At 42.0% G+C, this 18,645-nt stretch overlaps 1 protein-coding gene across 1 annotated transcript; it reads left to right on the forward strand.

Moving 5' to 3' along the window:
• The first annotated feature begins 1,347 nt into the window (after positions 1–1,347).
• LOC129594661 (protein vav-like) lies at positions 1,348–11,426 on the forward strand. Its single transcript, XM_055491426.1, has 14 exons — positions 1,348–1,756; positions 1,951–2,067; positions 3,041–3,180; positions 3,282–3,384; positions 3,910–4,290; positions 5,013–5,368; positions 5,874–5,922; positions 5,988–6,074; positions 6,177–6,286; positions 6,612–6,880; positions 8,743–9,190; positions 10,184–10,386; positions 10,743–10,900; positions 11,039–11,426. The coding sequence occupies exons 1-14, from the start codon at positions 1,541–1,543 to the stop codon at positions 11,093–11,095; spliced, it is 2,694 nt and encodes an 897-aa protein (XP_055347401.1). The 5' UTR covers positions 1,348–1,540; the 3' UTR covers positions 11,096–11,426.
• Positions 11,427–18,645: the final 7,219 nt, after the last annotated feature.

Consider the following 18,645-nt stretch of genomic DNA (forward strand, 5'->3'; position numbering starts at 1 on the left):
TTTACGCACGAAACCACCAAACCGGAAACACCGCAAATGACGCTTTCGGCTGAACAAGCTGCTAATTTGCGAGTTTCTTTGAACTGCCGAGATGAACGGTGTACCATTTTAGTACCTTATTAGAAGATTTCAGTAAATTGTGTAATTGGTATCTACCTGTATTTTGCAAACCCATTAAATTCGGGGCCTGGAAGGTTTTCGTTTCCACATAAAATTCGGGCGCACAGCCAAATTACTTCGCGTCCTGACCGGGCGCACAGCCAGTTTACTTCGCGCCCCGATCGGGGCGCACAGCCATTTCGTTAAATTAATAGTTAATCAGCATTTACTCACGTCAGCAAGATGTACGTACCAAGTTTTAAACTGGGCATCCACTGTGTGGTCACCGGTGTATGATTCGGAATCCTTACTAACATCAGTGAGAATCAAGTAGACGGAAACATATTTTGCTTCCGACCCAGCCACAGTTTCTTTATAGCACGTCTCCACGCACACTCGCCAGCGTCCCTCAAATCCGCTGTCCTCTTCCATGCCCGTCGAAACGATCCCGTCACTGTACAAAACTTCCGTTCGATTTTGGTAGAGCTTGAAATTATCAAGGGTCAACTTCAAAGTGAATTTGACAGTGTCTGGGGAAAGTCGATCGTGAACCACAATTTTCGATACAGAGGGATTCGCAGTCGATACAAGAAAATGAAATGCTTCGAATTCGTGAATCTCCGAGATTAGATCATTAGCAGCTGAGAGTTCGAGCAGTACGATAAGACTACACTATCCCGAAAGAATCTCTGGAAAGAGATAACGCGAAATATTTTAAAATTGCGAAACATGCAGTACAAAGTACTTGAAGGTAGTGATATTCAACACTCATTGCAGTCTTGTTCTGAAGGTAACAGAAAGTTTGCCAAAGCCCAAAAGCAAACACTAACAAAATGAGAGTTGTCTGTCGCACATCACTCGATCCTGTTGTTGTGCCAACCCCCATCGGGCATTGTTTACCGAATGCGGGTTCAAACCGTTAAATGCACGGTGTGCAAAGATCAGCCAGGTAAAACGGCAGTAGGTATATAGCTTTTTTTGTATAAAAAATAGCTTTTAAATGAAAATAGCTTTTGTGTGAAAATTAGCTTTTTTTTGTACTAATTAGATAAAATAATGTATTATAATGATTACATTAATAAAGCATACATGCACGAGTGCCGGAGTGAAGTGACGGATCTACAGAACTGTACACGTAACTGCCGTATAGAAGCGTAGCAAAGGAAGTGACGTCAGGCGCTACAACGACCAAGTCACAAAATCTTGGCTGACTTCGGCAGGCAGCATTTTTAACAGACCGATCAGAAGCGGAATTTGGCCAAACATATTTTATTGAAACATCACTGCCTTTTGGCTTGTTTTTAGACGTTTCAAATTTGTGATACTTTTTTTATCTGTTGTAGCTTATACTGTATACACTAGTGTTTTTAGCCCTTTTCCTTTTAGGCAATATTGGATATTGTGCCTGTTGGCTGTTGGTATCCAAATGTGACGCAAAACTATGGCTGAGAATCCGAATTTATGGCAAGATTGCGCAGAATGGCTGGTACAGTGCCAGGTGCTTCCACCGAATCATCGTGTCACGTGGCCGAACGCTCAACTCCTGGATCTCGCCCGAACACTCCAGGATGGAGCCATTTTATGCCAGTTACTACACATCCTGAAGCCTGGCTGTATCAATCTGAAAGATGCCAATTTGGCTCCAAAACTCTCGGAGGTAAATTATCCAAATTAATTAAGGCTGTTGCACACATTTCCCTGTAGTTTTGCGGAATTTGCACCGATGCTACAGGGTATGTCTGTATGGCGTTTTCTAATTTTGGAATTTTAATTTTTATCTTTGAGAAATTCTTGATTCCGGAATGTTTTAGTGAGATTTTGAAATGATTGAAAGTTTTGTTTCCATTCTAGTTCGCCTGCTTGAAAAATGCCCGTTTATTTTTGGATACCTGTCGAGCGCAGTTTGGAATGCGGCCTAATCAGCTGTTTGAGCCGACGATGTTGGCGGAATTGGGGAATTTTTTAGAGGTACGAATATTACGTTAATTTACGTGTACCATAAATTTGCATCCGTCTTTGAATTTTTATTTGCGTTCTTCTTCTTTGTCGTGGTCTGTGGTTTCCTGTGAAGCGTAGCTTTCTAGGCCAACAGACGCACTGCAAACGTTAAAATGCTAATTGTGCGCCCAGATTTACCAATGCTGTATGCTGGTTTGTTTACTATGAAGCGTGGAGAAAAGTTGCCAATCGATTAGATAGAAAGAAGGCTGGCATGAGTCATGCAGAAGATTGACTGTTTATTATTTCGATAATATCTGGTGTATCTTGTCGGTCGTTTGAGGCTTGGCCGCTTGATCAGCCGTGCCTTAAAAATTGTTACTTAAAACTTTCGTAACAGTTTTGCGGAGAAAGATTTTGTATCCTTTTTCGATGGTTTGTGGATGTAAAAATAATCGCAGTTTATTATCAGTAAAGTAAAATGATAATAATATTCTAGGTCAAAATAAAAAAGATCTTTCTAAACTAGCTTTTGGAAAATAAGTATTTTTTACTCGTTTCGTGCACAGAATTTTTGACTATCCAAAATGTCCTCGCCGAATCGTGAATGATGTTTGCTGAATCTGTAGTGTAGTGGCAGCTGATTTCCATAAATTCGAGGTTGAAATGCAGTGCTTCTGTCTTTGTTTGTTTTCAATGCAATGTTTCTGTCAAATATACATGCATGTGCAGCATGGAGCTGGAATCGTTAATTTTTATAATTAATAATTTTTATAGTCGGTACTTTTTATTCGTTTCTCTTGGAATAAAGTTTTTGTGCTTTCGAAAAAGTCTTAAGGGCGATCGTTGGGTTGCAGCACTGAAAAGCCAGACTTAAATTTTTTTCAAAATTTTTTATTTTATACCATGGATAAATCGAGGGAAAAATTCTGAAGTGCCCAATTCAAATAGTTGGAAAGCCCGAGTAAGCATTAAACCTGCATTTTCGATTTGTTATTCGCAGGTTTTGAAATGCCTTTCCGAATTGTCCCAGACGCAGCCAGTCCGTGCACGAGGCTTTCCCATGTTTCCTAGGAGTCCACCAGCCAAAGCAGTGGAATACTACAATGTGGATGCGTTTAAAAACCTGGAACAGCATTCTGTGTAATAATAATAATAAATTATTAATTTTGTTCTATTTTGACGCCTGCGGCTACGATTATCGTATTGTGACGTTTTATCTGACGCGTTGTTTATATTCTCAGACCGGATGAAGACGAAGACGCATTTAATTCGGCACTACAGACGACGCAGGATGAAGACCATGCCTATGAGGATTTATGCTATATCCGAGTTCCGCAGATTTTGGTAAGTGCGATTGCTGTTCGGTTTTTTCTTACCAAAACAACGGATTTCTATAGCCCGTAACGAAGTCTAAGCCGCTGACTTTTTCCTGATATGTTTAAATTATTTGTTTATTTATCTGCGCTATTTATAAATTAATACGTAAGTGTGTAATGAAAATTAATGTTTATTCGGTAATTTGTTGCGGCAGTTCTGTCGGAGAATGTCGTCTATCAAACCCTGTTCTCATTATTTTCTAAAGCAAAGCGCAAACAATTTATTTGCAGAACTATCGTAGTGTAAGGGATAGAATGTCAAGGACTGGTTTACAGTTGTACAATTGTGATAGCTAATAAGTAAAATTCTCTGGTATTGTAATGAAGTCTTAAAAACTTTACTTTTTAACTACATGTGTTCTGTATCTATTTATAATTATGATAATTTTTGCATTTTGTTTTTTTTATTTTTCCTGTTGCTTACTGCTCAGCTAAAAATCGAAGCATTAATGATTAATAGTGATTCTGATCGCACTAATGTTGACATCTGCAGACGGATAAATTTCCCGAGCCACGGGACAAACGCGATCACTGTCTGAAGGAGCTCTTTGATACCGAACGCAACTACGTGGAAGCGCTCAAGTTGATTATTGAACATTTTATGCGGCCCGTACAGGCCGTACTGAATTCCGACGAAGTGCTGACCATTTTTATCAACATTGAGGATTTGGCTGAACTGCACGAGGACTTCTTTAAAGATCTGCGTACGGCGTGTTTATCGCGGAATCACGCGGGCCGCATGCTGAAGGAATGTTTTGCCAAGTGGCGCATGAAGTTTACGATGTATGGGCGCTATTGTGCGTCGCTCATTAAAGCGCAGCAACGGCTGGACGAATTGATGGCCAAAAGTGAGGATGTGGCTTGCCGAATAAAGGTGCGTAGTTTTGGAGCGTCGTAAACAAACATATTTGCAGCTTGAAAAATTTATCGGTTTACTGATAGATTTGCAATATCCGGATTATTAATCATTTATTGTTTGTTGCTTTGTTTCACGGATCTCATGGCTACGAGTCTACAACCAAACACGACTGCATAAAACGGAAATTAAGAAGTAATCATTAAGGAGTAATTTGTGAATCATTATTTTTATTGAGACAGATCTTAAAGCTTATAAATTGTATGGAATTAAAACCATTGCAGTTGTTAATAATGAATAAGAAATGCAAGTGATGAAAAAGAAAATGATACATAAATTTTGTCCTACTGATAAGTTTTGGTCTATGTAATTTAAAATTTGAAATTTAATAGCCTGTAGTTTGTCCCATACTCTGTACATCGTTACAAACATTCGAACAGTATTACTTATGGACAAGTTAGGGTTAGACTGTTAGTGTACGTAGGTATCTTGCAGTTACTGTTAGCTATTCATATACAGAAAAGCATCGCGGTCTAACGTAAAATTATGTAGTTGTATAGCGCTTGGGTGATTTTCCGTGCGTCCTGCTCGCTGGAATATACAGTAGTAAATTTATACAGCCGCTTTACCCGCTTGCGAAGTAAGGTTTGGTTAAAACCATCCACAACTCTGAAAATTTTTTGTTTGGTTTTTCTAAATGCAGGAGTAATGTGTGCTACTTGGTATTCTTTTTGCGATAGAAATGCCAGAATGACACGAACGACGGGAAATTCCGCCTACGCGACTTGTTGAGTCTGCCGATGCAGCGCATTCTCAAGTACCATTTACTGTTGCGTGAGTTGAAGAAGCACAGCACCAACACGTCCCTGGAGGACCAAGGGGACCTGCAGGCGGCGCTGGATATCATGCTGGACGTGGCGGTGTATATTAACGAAGTCAAGCGCGACAACGAGATGATCGACTGGATCAAGGCCATTGAGAACAGTATTCAGGAGTTTGAAATGCCCGGGAAACAACACTTCACGGAATGGGGCCGTCTCTTGCAGGATGGGCAGGTCCGCTTCCGGCCCCACGAGACCACCACGCCCAAAACCAGGTAAATGCGTAGAATTATTTTCTGCGCTTTGCAGTTTTTGGCATCTTTTGGTTCTCAGATTGGAATATTTTTATTCTCCCAGATAGTCAAAAAAAAACAGAAGATAAGTTGCATTTGGTGTGTAATTAGTGGTGCTTTTGAAGTAGGTTTACAAACAATGGAACTTCTAATTGTTCATATGCCACTTAACTACGTTAAATGCATTATGCACGCAAGCGAATGTTGTGCAAATCGTCGTCATGGCTTTTTCTTTACCGAAATTGTTAATTACACAGTTTGATTTTCCACTAAAATTCCGTGCCGTTGGGGAGCCGTTTAAATAGAGAAAATTGGTACTAACTGTAATATGTTAAGAAAAGTGAAAGTTAATGCATTTAGAATTTTCTTATTCGGTTTTAAATATCTTGCGGTAGTGAATTTGCGGAATGTTTGTGCTGGGTTTGTTTGCTTTTGCATGTTTCAGGATTGTGAAAGGCGGAATAAGTTACATTTTTCATTATTGCAGGCATATTTTTGTGTTTGATCGGGTGATGCTGGTTGTTAAGCAAACAAAGGTAAGTTCTGGATTCTATTTTCATTTTCAAAATATGTTTTTTCATAAGAGTCTCTGCTTGTATAGAACGATCAGTACTGCTATAAGAGCGCTCTGAATCTAAGCGACTTCAACGTGGATGAAACCGTTCCCGCCAAGTCGCTTCGTGACAAGGTAAAGATTTTTAATATTGTCTTTACAATTTAGCCTGGTTAGCGCTGCGGTAATGAAGCGGAGAGATATTTGTTTGACATGCTGGGTTTGGCGTGTGCATAGTGGAGTCATCAGTGGCACATCTACAACCACAAGGACCAAGTAGGCTACACGATGGCCGTCAAGACGGAAGAGCTGCGCCGCAAATGGATCGACAATATCAAATTAGCACTGTGAGTCATCGCCAATTATTCCCTCTTTCCTTGCCGACATCGTGAATTCGTTTTACTGCTGAATCTATAGCGATCGTAGTGCGGCGGGTTTTATGAGCTCGTTTACGTGTCTGAGTTTTCAAAGTTCTTAATAGAACACTATTTGGTGAAACATTTTGATTTTATTTTTTTATGAGCCTTCACATGTTTCCGAATGTACTGCTGATAGCAGTTTGAGAATCCCACTTTGTTTTTATTGTGGCTTTCTCTGGGAATGGGTTTTTGTTCATCGGCATCCTGCTGTAATCGTGAGACGATGTGCGGCAGTGTCCTGTTGTTTGTGTAGGGAGAATCTGAATCCACCCGGCGCGCCGCCCGGTCCGCACTCCCATCTGGAGTACTGCACGTTTCCCGAGCCGGCACTGTGTGCGGTGTGTGGAAAATTGTTGCGCGGACAGTTCTTCCAGGGCTACCGATGTCCGCGGTGTCATGGCGGCGTGCATAAGGAGTGTATTCCCCAGTTCCGCGAATGCTTCCCCCACCGGCCCAGTGTCCCCGCACGCTCCTTATCCTCCGTGTCCATGAAGTTCAACGGCTCGCACCGGCATTCCTCAGGTTGGTCCGGCAACATTTTTTCTGTACCCACTTGTATGTATCGTCTGTGTATTTAACGGTAATTATTTGTCCAAATAGCCCGAAAATAATAAGTTTAACAGTATAAATTGAATTATAATGTTGCACGGACAGGTAACTGAATGTACCATTTTACTGATTTTAGTATTGCACGGAAAAAATAACTAAATGTGTCGTTTTCAGACTTTTGTCGAAATTTTTAAGACACTCGAGTTTCGCTTTACATCTAGTGGGGATTAGTATGCTGTGTGCACACTAGGACGGAAATTTTATTGTTGCGGTTTCCACTTCTGATTCGCGATAAGGGGTTATAATAACTATTCTCGTTTTTAATACAGAAGAAGGGATTTTTAGACGTATTGTATTGAGACTATGGACTTTGAAGCACAGTGCTGTACGAAATGTTTAGGAAATGTTTGTGTTTTTTTGTAAAGTAAGTAGTATTTTTCTGAATGGCGTTCTGCTTCAGAACTTGAACTACTGTATGTTTTGAAACTGTTGCGATTTGTGGAGGATCATTCACGTTGGTGTGAAGTGTGAACAGCATTTGCACGCGCGCGTCATGCTTGAGTATGCAAGCTGTCGTAGTGAAGTGACTGACCACAAAATTGCTTGAGGAAGATATTGCTCTTATAATAAAGAGTCTACTGGTGCTTTAGGATTTCTAATTTGCTGTCGAGCAGAGATAACGTTTACTTTTTTTTAATGCAGAATAAGTTAGTAAATATAATAAATATTTTGTTGGTGTATTGGTTCTCCAGTTGCAATATTTTCTTGTTATTTCTATTAATGAGTTTACAAGTTAATTTCGTTATATTTTTAGTTAACAATTTAGTCAGGGTTTGATTTTATTTTGCTAAGAAAGTTTGTTATTAAATTAGGAACACATTTCGTTAATTTTTTTGTGATTTCGCAAAAAAATTATACTCGAACACTAGAATCAAGTACTGTAGGACTAGCGTGTTTCTGATAAAAATTTTCTCCATAATTATAGGAGTGTCGAGTGCGATCGATAGTCCGCTATGCAGGGCTGTAGCGATATGGAGCTGGTCTACAGTAGTGCTCGATATTTTAGTCGGTCAAAAATTAAAACGCTGTGAAGTTTGAACCGAATGCACTTGCTTACTTGATTGAATTCGTATGAAAGGCGATTTTCCCCCATAATCATGTAAATAAATGACCGCTGTTGTTTGGTGTACGTTGAATACACCGTAACCGCCCTTTCGGCCTCCCGGTAACAAATGCTCCTCCGCTGAGCAAACTGGCTCGGAACCAGTTGCGTGCGGTGCGATAACACGAGCGGAGCCTCCGCACATGCTGCATTATTGTTCGCCGGAATTGCTTTATGATTCATACAAACGTGTAAACCGCTTTGATGGGCAATCGCTATTATTGAGAGCGCACTATCATGGAACAGCCGGTTGTGTTGTTTGCTCGACGTTCGACAGGGCTGATAAACCTCGGCACTGATTAGGCACAACCAGCAAGCGCTGCATTTCACCGGAAATTATTACCACACGAAATCCCTATTTTTTTCAGTTTTTATACTCCTGTGTTAACGCCTTCACTTGGATACATTTTTTTTTAGAAAATCTGATATTTTTTTGCACAGTAAGTGCGTGGTTGATCGGCAGTCGAAGATATATTTATTTTTCGATGAGATGCAAAAGGATTAATTATCCTGATGGGTGCAATCGAGTAGTCAATCGAGTAATCAGTGACAAAACTGTTAATATATCAGCGCCGCACACACACCTATCAATCCACATTTCCGTATTTCCTGATTTCCGGTTCACAAATTTACCTCCGGTGTTATAACGACATCTGGTGTTCTGATCCGACAGGCAGCACCCTTGTCCACAGCCCGACGGGTCGCTCACCGCGCGCCATGTCCATTAGCAGCTTCCCTTCCTCCCTGGACCGTCTAGGCGGCTCTTTGGACGGTGGAACTTCCGCGTCAACCCTCCGCCACTCCGATTCCCTCATGTCGCACGATGAGGAAGCGGAGAATGTCCCGGGAAGCGGGAATGGCGGCGGTCTGCAGGTGCCCAATGGGAATCGTCATAGCCTGCTGACACCGTCCCCCCACAGTCCCGGTTCGCCCTTCTCCCCGGCGGTCAACGGTCATTTCACATACAAGAACGAGGAGGATGAGCAACTGAGTTTGTATCCGTGGTTTGCCGGGTTTATGGATCGGGAGAAGGCGGAGGAGATATTACAGCGGTTCCCGAATGGAACGTTTTTATTGCGGATCAGTGTGAAGGGAGAGACGTACAAAGCCATCAGTGTCAAGTAAGTGGTGTTATCTGCTGGTCAAAGATTGCAGCGGGATCCCATAAAGTTTTTTAGGTGATTCTAAAGAATTGTGTTATGTCATAGTGGAGCGTTCAAGAATGAAATGTGTCCTTGGGATACTTTCGTTCTTTGTGAAGTTACGTTACTACAGATGTACTACCCTAGTGATAATGTACATACTTACTCGTACATATACGTTTTACATACAGATACGGTAGATTTAATGAGTTTCAAAATAATGATGACGATTTTAATGTAACTTTTACTGCTACAGTTAAAACACTGTAAAAGTGGATGCGATCTTGCGAATACTTTTTGATACGTAATTTATTGGTAAATGATAGCGGTGGGGTGGCAGCCGGTACCGTGTGATCAGCTACGTTAATCGAAAACGTAGTGGAGTGGTTGCATCAAACCCATATTATACCGCTGTATCTCCAGATGCAATGCTGTAGGCAGCGTTGCACTACAGTACGCTAAATTGTAAATTTTGTTTAAATTAGAACTTACGACTGATTTTAAAAATTTCATTTTTGGATTCAAATTTAACCCGTGCATTCAAATTCTGAATTCAGTTTTCTATCAGCGCAAGCTGAACTCGTTTTTACTAATTGAAACTTTTATACAGTAATATGATATTTTGTTAGCACACCCTCTAACTGTAAGAGAGATTCGTCGTAGATTATTTAAGTACAGATATGTACGTAAATAAGTACAATGGGCCGTATAACTACATTGCAGACTTGTTCCTGTTTCTTGGTGCAGCCGATTATTTATTCGTGTAATGATATTGTTGGTTCTTTATAATTTTGCCTGGCAGTAGATGGAGATCATGGAGTCATGAGTAGGTGTTTACAAGAAAATGAACATCTGCGGGTATTACAACAAGCACAGTAAATTTACGAAATGAAATAAAACCACCAATTTGTAGCGGCCGTGTTCTCTTTAGTAACTGCCAAAATGAAACGGTTAAAGAACTGTTATTGACAGATTCGAGAACAAAGTACGGCATATCCGCATCCTGAAGCATTCCGACAACGAGACGGTGTATTTGGCGCCGAACAAGTATTTCCGATCTGTGCTGGATCTCATCCTGTGGTACCAGAACAACAGCCTGGAAACCTCCTTTCAGGGAATGACGACTACCTTGAAAACGCCCTATAAGAGGGCGCTGCTGCCACAAATATCCGACAGTAAGTTACTGGCTAATAAAATGCTGTTAAAAGCGTTGTATAATTTAGATATTAACTTAATTTAATTGTTTATACTCTGAGCTAAACTGTAATAGTATATACACAACAGAAAATTTCGCACCGTTTTTACTGCAATCTGTAGTCGTTCGTCTGAGTATAATTATACTGCCGTGTAGTGAATGCAGTCCCTGAGACGGCTTGGTTTGTACAGGTGACCCATGGCTGTCAGATACTTCTGACTTTTAACGGCAATTCAGTGAAATTCCATTTATTTTAATAACAATTTTTTTGAAGGTGGTAGTCTGTTTTTTATTGCAGATCATGTGACAAGCGTTTAAATTATGCTCGTGTTGCAGATGGTACGGCGGAACCGGTGCTGGCGCGTGCCATTGTCCGCTACGGGTTTTCCGCGACATCACCCAACATGCTGACCATCAACGTGGGTGATGAAGTGGAGGTTATCGGGAAAAAGGGTGAGCAGCGTGGCTGGTGGAAGGGGCGCTGTAAGGGCAAAGTGAGTCGCGATTTATGGTTTCCCGGGTTTCTTTTCTAATTTTTTGTGATCTTTTTCTACTTTTATTGGTATATTAAATTAAAAAGTCGTAGATCGTGCATATTTTGTTAAAATTCTAAGTGTTGTTTGTTGTTCCAGATTGGATATTTCCCGCTCAGCTATGTGGAGGAAATCAAAGAAGCGGAGACACAGTGATCATCGCCTTATTTTCTGGCCACTTTTTTGTACCTGTTTTTCACTTTTGTGATCTTTTGATCTGCGAGCGAATGGACGCTGAATTTTGCGGCAGGGAACGTCGTTTGACGAGTACGATTTGAATTTAAAGTATCCGCATGTGTGTGCGTCTTGAATATTTTTACCGTTTTTGATGATAAACAGTTTTTCTGTGGGTTTTTAAGTGCGAGGGTTCATTTTATAGTGTTTTTGTTTAAATTTCTGTTTTTTGAATATTTTATGATTTGTGCCGTTACTGGATATTGTGCTGACATGAATGATGGATGCCAAATTAAAATTGTATGTCTTTGGAGGCAGACAGTAAAAAAATACGGAATTTCTCCTCGAAATATATTTTGCAGATTTCGCACACACACCAAAACCGGAGTGTCAGTTGTTCTGCAGTAAATCGTTTCTCCTGACGTACTAGAGATGTTAAAATTTTCGAGTCAGACTGTGCATCGGTTTTATTGTGGACACAGTATTAGAATACCTCGAACGCGGCTGTATCCAAATTCCAAAACACCAGTGGAGGCGTATTACGTAAAATGGTAAAAATCGCAGAGTATTTGTTAATATCTTATGTGAATCGTCGAAATTCAACCATTAAAGTCTTCTGTTGAGTACTGTATCTCCGGTATCTTTGGTACGAAAAAAGCAGTGGTTTAACTGAACAAAAAATTGTTGTATACGAATCAATTTATGCCAGTTCATCAAGCACAGAAAAAGCGACATGACTGACTTACATGTAAGGTAAAGCTAACATACAGAGAGGTAAAGGTAAAGCTAACATACTCTGTAAATCCCAGCTAAAGATTGGTATACCGGTCATCTAACGATAACATCATCTCTTGTAGAGCGGTGCCTGTACAGCAAATCAGTGTAATAACAAACACATAAAACAAAGAAACTAAAAATAGAAACGAGGCGCAAGAAAAAGTACTGTAGAAAGATATTCCAGGCTGTTTGTTATTCCGTCAAAACAGTTTCTTCCTTACATAATGGTACAACACACAGCACAGATATTTAATGCTAAACTTGTGTTAACGTTCATTAGCAGCGCATTTTTTCATCATTTCCTCGTACAGGGCCTGCCAGTGAGCCATCTCCGCATTTGTTTACGGCAGATCATATTAATTTTTCTTATCACACTTAGAATGCCCACTACTTATTAATTAAATGGCCTGACGCTCTGTACGATTAAGCGTTGTCACTGTTGTGTACGAGATCCAACGACAGCTTGGTTCTGCATGATCGCCCAGAGCTTTGGGAGACTGTTGATCTTTTTAACCGGGTATTTCCGCTTTGACCGACGTGGCCCTGGGCCTCCATGGGTGTTCCAGAGTGCATCATGCATTCATAACGTGATTCGCTGAGATGTTTCTGCCATTTATAATTTACTGTTTTTTGTGCTTTTAGCAGTTTCATCAAGTTATTCCGTTTGAGCGGTAAATTAACTTGCCTGTTGAGCATCGCAGCTGGCCCGGCCCGACGAAGACACTACGCGAACACACGCCACTAGGTGAATTTATCGTAACAGCGATTTTATGCTACTTCAAACAACGATTGACAAACGAAATTTGCTGGTAATTATCCAGTTAAAAGGATTTCTTAACCTTTTCAGCTTATCCGCATCGCATGGTTATAACCGTCAATAACATAAATCAGAAAATATAAGCTCACAACTTCCGGGCAGTCGCAACCTACCGGTACGATATTTGTCATATATATACACACTTCTCTGTACAAGTGTTATTTCTACACAGCTAGATAAAGACAGCAAAGGGTCAGTAATGGAAAGTGTTAATTAGACTGCGAATGAACGAAATATCAATGTCGATGAGGTTAAGATCAACTGTGGTTCAGTCCCTGTAATGCCCATCCAACAGATGTAAGGCTAGTTTACTCAGCGTACCAACGTCCACCTTCCTCAAGTCCACTCCACCCCATTGTTGCGTCTGTGCTGGATCGCTGAACCTGGGAAATATAAGAGCGCAGTTCAGTTTTACGGAACTCGCTAATCAGTTAACATAGCGCACACTATACTCACAACTGAAGAAATCGGCGAATACCGTTCCATTCCTTGGGATAGAACAACGTTTTCGCCCAGCGCGCATATACTGCGGTGATTTTTTTCAGTACATGTTGACTAACAGGCGGGCAGTTGTCGTTAACGGCGGCTACAAATTGCCGACACTGTTCGGCGGCTGTTTCCATCCACCGGAAGCGTAGAGCGGGAATGATCACATCCAGATGCCCATCCCAATGACGGCGCGCGAATAGATCTTGTTTCTGCCATGGTATGCCACCATTCGTGTAGAACATGTTAAAGCAGGATTTGTCGCCGTTTCGACTAGACGCCGTGTAGTTGAGAAGCACCAACTGCTCGCACACACTCATTACCTGCATGAGCGTTTCGCACTCGAAGGTTTTCGCTTTAGCGTAATTCCAGCGCAGAGACAGGAACGAAGCGCCGACGTCCACACAATCATATCCGTTCTTGGCAATGAGCAGCGGCAGGCGAAGACCCTTAGAGGTCAAGATTTCTTTGATCAGCAGCAGTTTACTGATGAAGTCGTGTCGGTTTTCATAATGCCGTCCATTGTCCACCAGCGCCACCGAGCGCGTCTCCTTCGTAATATTCGCCACCAGCATGGACCCGAACTTATACGCGCTGAGGTAGTGAAATACAGCGGGGTGCAAAACCTCCTGCCACTTGCATCTGACGCAAGTCTGGCCGACATCGAAGATGATGTGCCGCTTGGCATTGTATTCCCGCAGAATGAGTCGCCAAAGTCCGCACACTCTGACACAAAGTAAAACTGATCAGTGTTATAGGATAAATTACGTGCTGTAACATTAAGGTCTTATGTCGAAGCCACTATGTATAAAAATAAAATCAACTGTACAGTACGGCCACGAGAAGGACCCAGCGGGACTGAGAGAGTGAAACTTACTGGCTCGCACAAAACTGATTACTCCAGTCCAGATTCAGCAGAACAAACGCTAGGATCGGCGACGGCAGGTCTCTGATTGACATATCTTCGGTATCTGAAAATAAGTGAAGTTACTGCGGTGACAGTCGCAGCAGTAACAGGATTGGTTACGTCAACTTACGTGGTACTTATTGCAATTTACCAGCAGCCTGTTCTAAGAAACCACGGACATTCTCCTCACTTACCATGTATACTAACGGCCATTCCAAACTCCTCCGCAAGACTGTTGTGTACACCACACGACAGTTGCATCTCGAGATACATTTGACAAGCGTTCTGCACGGCATCTGCGCTCCAGAACATCCATCGCCCGGCGGAGCCACCGTTATGAATTTCCACACATACAGCCGTAATTGTGTCAGCGGTCACTCGCACAAACGCCCGACAACCGATGTTCAACTGGAAGCTCCTCATCGTGCCACACCTGCACTGGAAATTGGATTTGTCAATTCCCGCCGCCATCTTCATTCTGCAAATATCTCCACAAAGCTCATCGCGCCAGCATTCGCGCCCTCGGATCTTCGCTCGGCAAGATCTAGCCAAAGCCACAGGCAGGAACTCCACATCCCGCAACAAGTGCGCTTTTTCGAATTTGACCACGTGTTTCTTGTACACAAAACCGTTTTTACGGGTGAATAGACTGCGGTCCTTCCCCGGCACTGGCAGACGTTTCAGGATTCGGGAGTAGTGCACGATGCAGAAGCTGTCTGGATTCTGCAGGTGTACCACGCAGAACATCCCGTACACTTTACTCGTCGTCACAGTCCCCGGTCGGAACACCATTGGACCGCCATCCTCCTCGCGCAGGCCCACCTGAACCGAGGAGCCTTCAAGGGAGGTCGGATTCATGCCGTTCAGAAAGCGGTGTGGCCAGAGATGGCGGGAATGAAATCCACTGGGCGCGGACGGTGCTGGCATCGAAGTCGATGAAGTAATGATCGGCGTCAATGTCCTGGACATAAGCCAGCCACCACTGACCATTGCGGCGGCGCACCAGTACCGTGTTACCGTAGTTGATTTCGCTGGAACCCGAGTACAGCTGGCGAAGATAAAGCGATGTTGCGTTCATGGTGTCCACGACCCAAACGCACGCGATGGAAGTATGCACTATGCAACGAGCACACAGTAGTCTGACAGTGACAACATTATTCAGGAACTGACAAGTGACAACTTTAATCAGAAATACTCAGAAAATAAACAACCACGATCTCAGGTCCTTTACTGGCTTTACAGTGTCAAAGAGCCCAACAGTGCCAACATAGAATAAACTTCGCTCCAAGACGTTCAGGTGTAAATTTGAGCGCAGGCTGTGCAGCTCGCAAGTCTGCGTGCTTCCTGGGCATGAGCATCTGTGCATGGGCAACTGAGCATGCTCTTTTTAATAATATTATGAGCAGCGAGCATGCATCCTGAGTCTTTCGAGTTTGAGTTTGCCTGGAGCCGCCCTGGACGTTCTGGAGCTCGGAATTATTAACATTTAATATCTGTCGTACTAATTTATGGTTGCATTAATGCAGTTGAGAATGCTGTAAAAATGGTGACTAGGGTATAATTATCATAAAAGTAATGCTTGTACAGTAACAGCTGACAATTCATAATTATAAAAGAAGGAAACCCGGCATGGCGAGTATGTTGTATCAGTATGAATCACGCCGGATATGTTTCGGCACAACGTTGTACTCTCCGGGCGGAGGACTGGAGCGCTACAGTGCATACGTTTGCTTTGGTTATACAAAGTAGCAGCAGTGCCTAAGTCCTTGAGTTTGAAATTAGTCCCCATTTATTCGTAAGATACGACTGTATTCTGATGCATATGTGGGATGAGAAAAGCGGTGTCTATTGGTTTTTGTAAATCTGGTAATTTCCCTTTAGTAATGTCAAAATCAAAGAACCGGAAACGCAGTTATCACCACCGCCTTTCTTCATTTGGTCAGTTTTCTTCACTTGTTTTTCGCATTTGGGATCTTATGGCCTGCGAGCGAATGGAAGCTGGATTTGTGGCAGAGGACATAATTTGGCAATTAGGATTTTTGAAAACTGAAGTATTTGCATGTTTGTGCTTGCGTTGGATATTTTTGCCGTGTTTAATTATGAGGCGATTGTTGTGCACTTTATATTGTTCTGGTTGTTTATGGTTGTATGCCGTTACTGGATATTTTACTGATATCGCTGTTGTGTTATTGCGAAAACAGTGCCCGTATCAGAATGATAAAAATGATAAGAATTACGTATCAGAATGATAAAAAAATGGTATAAAATTACAGTGAACTATCGAACTCCGAGTTTGTAAAGAATCTTTATGAGTTTCAAAAAGAAAAAGGCAGCAAGTTACCTCAACACAGCATTTGTACTAGGCAAATTTATTCAGCCACTTCCTTATGGAAAATGAGACGGACTACCATGGGAGAGTACATCTGACACGAAAGCCAGTAGAACCCTACGTTCTGCATCAAACACCTGTTAATGTAAAACTACACTTAAGTACAACATTAGGAGCAATATCAAACAGAGAACACTTGCTGGCAATATCCCGAAATCGAAATACGGATAAGAAAAGCTGGAGAAATGCGCCGCTTTTTATGCCGTCAAACACATCCGTCCAATTACATAATGGTACAGCACAGATGCTTGCTAGAGCTGTTGCGGACCTTGCGGTTGCAATTTTTGCGTGAGCGCTCACTGGCAGCGCGTTTTTTCATTTCTTCCCAAAGGGCCGTACAGCGAGCTAGCTCCGCCAGGAGATATTCGACATATTCCTGGTCCTGCAATATTACAAAGACTCTAGACCGTATCGAAATTAACTTCCGTTGGTATGAAGAAGGAACTCACGTTTCCAAAGGTTACCGGTTCGGCTTCCCCACAGGCAATTTCTGTCAAAAAGAACAATTAAGATTTAAGTTTATATGTCCAGGAGTGCGAGATTGTATGGCGGCCTACCTAATTTACTTGCGGCCTGAGCCATTGTTTCCGCACAAGATAATGAAAAGGTTTTGGTAATCACAACCAGTACTTAGGCTTGGTCCAGTGCAACCAACAAGAACTTAAATTAAAATAGCCGTACTTTGCGATTATTACGCTTTATTAAACTGTTTTTGTGAAAACGACTGGTGTGTCTCTAAGCCACAAGCACTAAGCATATTAAGCACTTTTGCCTTCCTGCTGGACAAAGCCCAGCCGGATACGGATTAAGCTTTAACCGATTATCGTGTAAGACGAGTAACAGAATGAGAATCTTAGCAGGGAAGCAGCAAGCATGACGGGTGGCGTCAGTTTCCTGCTTTGACTGACTTCCCTGTCTCTTTCCATTTTCGCCAATGGTGCTGGGGACCTTTCATGCCTAAAAGCCTGTTTTCAATTCTTTTCTCGTAAGATTTCACGGAACCGTAGCCAGACTACAGAAAGCCTTCTCTGGTATTTTTCTATTGACTAGGGAACATTTTCCGCCTCCAAATTCAAAAAATTCTCTTATTTTGTAAAATGGTAGTGTACTATTGTAGTATGCTTAAAAAAATATTTTTAGCTGCCATCGTCAAGGGGGCGTGGCCAGACAACAATTAAAAGTTTGCATACTATCACATAGTGTAATGCAATTCAGTACAAGCTATTCGTAATTATGATATCAACGTTTTCCTTCAGCACCGTGGACTTTTCGCAGCTGTCCGCTCTCGTGAAATGATGTAAAAGAAAAAGAAGCCCACGTGCGTCGGCTCGTGCCATTGCTGCCTACAGCACATATCTGTTTATTTGCAGAAAGAAGTTTCTTGCACAACCTATTGTTTACAACACAAGTCGATGAAATTTTCGAAAATGTGTACCCAGGCAGCAATGGCGCGAGCCGACGCACGTGGGGCTCTTTTACATCATTTCACGACAGCGGACAACTGCAAAAGGTCCACGGTGCTGCAGGAAAAGTTAACATCATAATTACGAATAACTTGTACTGCACTGCATTACGCAGTGCAGGATAGTATGCAAACTTTTATTTGTTTTCTGGCCACGCCCCCTTGACGATGGCAGCTAAGAATATTTTTTTAAGCATACTACAATAGTACACTACTGTTTTACAAAATATGAGAATTTTTTGAATTTGGAGGCGGAAAATGTTCCCTGGTGAGTATAATTTACTATAGAATATTACATTGAATAATAATATTGACCGTCTGTCTAGCAAATGGTATTTGTCAGAAAGCTGACTGATCACAATCAGTAAGTACTGCAAAAGGATGGCTTTGTCCCGTGCTCCTAACTCCTAAGCTCGCTCACATTGATTACCTTTTACATACAGAGTAGTACTCCAAGTACCTATTTTACGCGTATTATGAACATCTTCCCCTCCGCTAACTGTACTGGTACATCACCGCCCGACGGGTTTTAAACAGAGCCGCTTGGATTTTCTTGATACTGGTTTCTTGTTCCTGTGCTTTTAGAAGGTTCCCTAACTTAGCTGGAACGGTACATAACGCACAATGTGAACTGTGGAAAAGTGCTTGTGGTGCACCGCAGGTGGCCCGATGAAGACTTTGAATGTCACCCACT

The sequence above is a fragment of the Paramacrobiotus metropolitanus genome, unplaced genomic scaffold (genome assembly GCF_019649055.1).
Source record: "Paramacrobiotus metropolitanus isolate TYO unplaced genomic scaffold, Prichtersi_v1.0 Parri_scaffold0000070, whole genome shotgun sequence".
Classification (NCBI taxonomy): domain Eukaryota; kingdom Metazoa; phylum Tardigrada; class Eutardigrada; order Parachela; family Macrobiotidae; genus Paramacrobiotus; species Paramacrobiotus metropolitanus.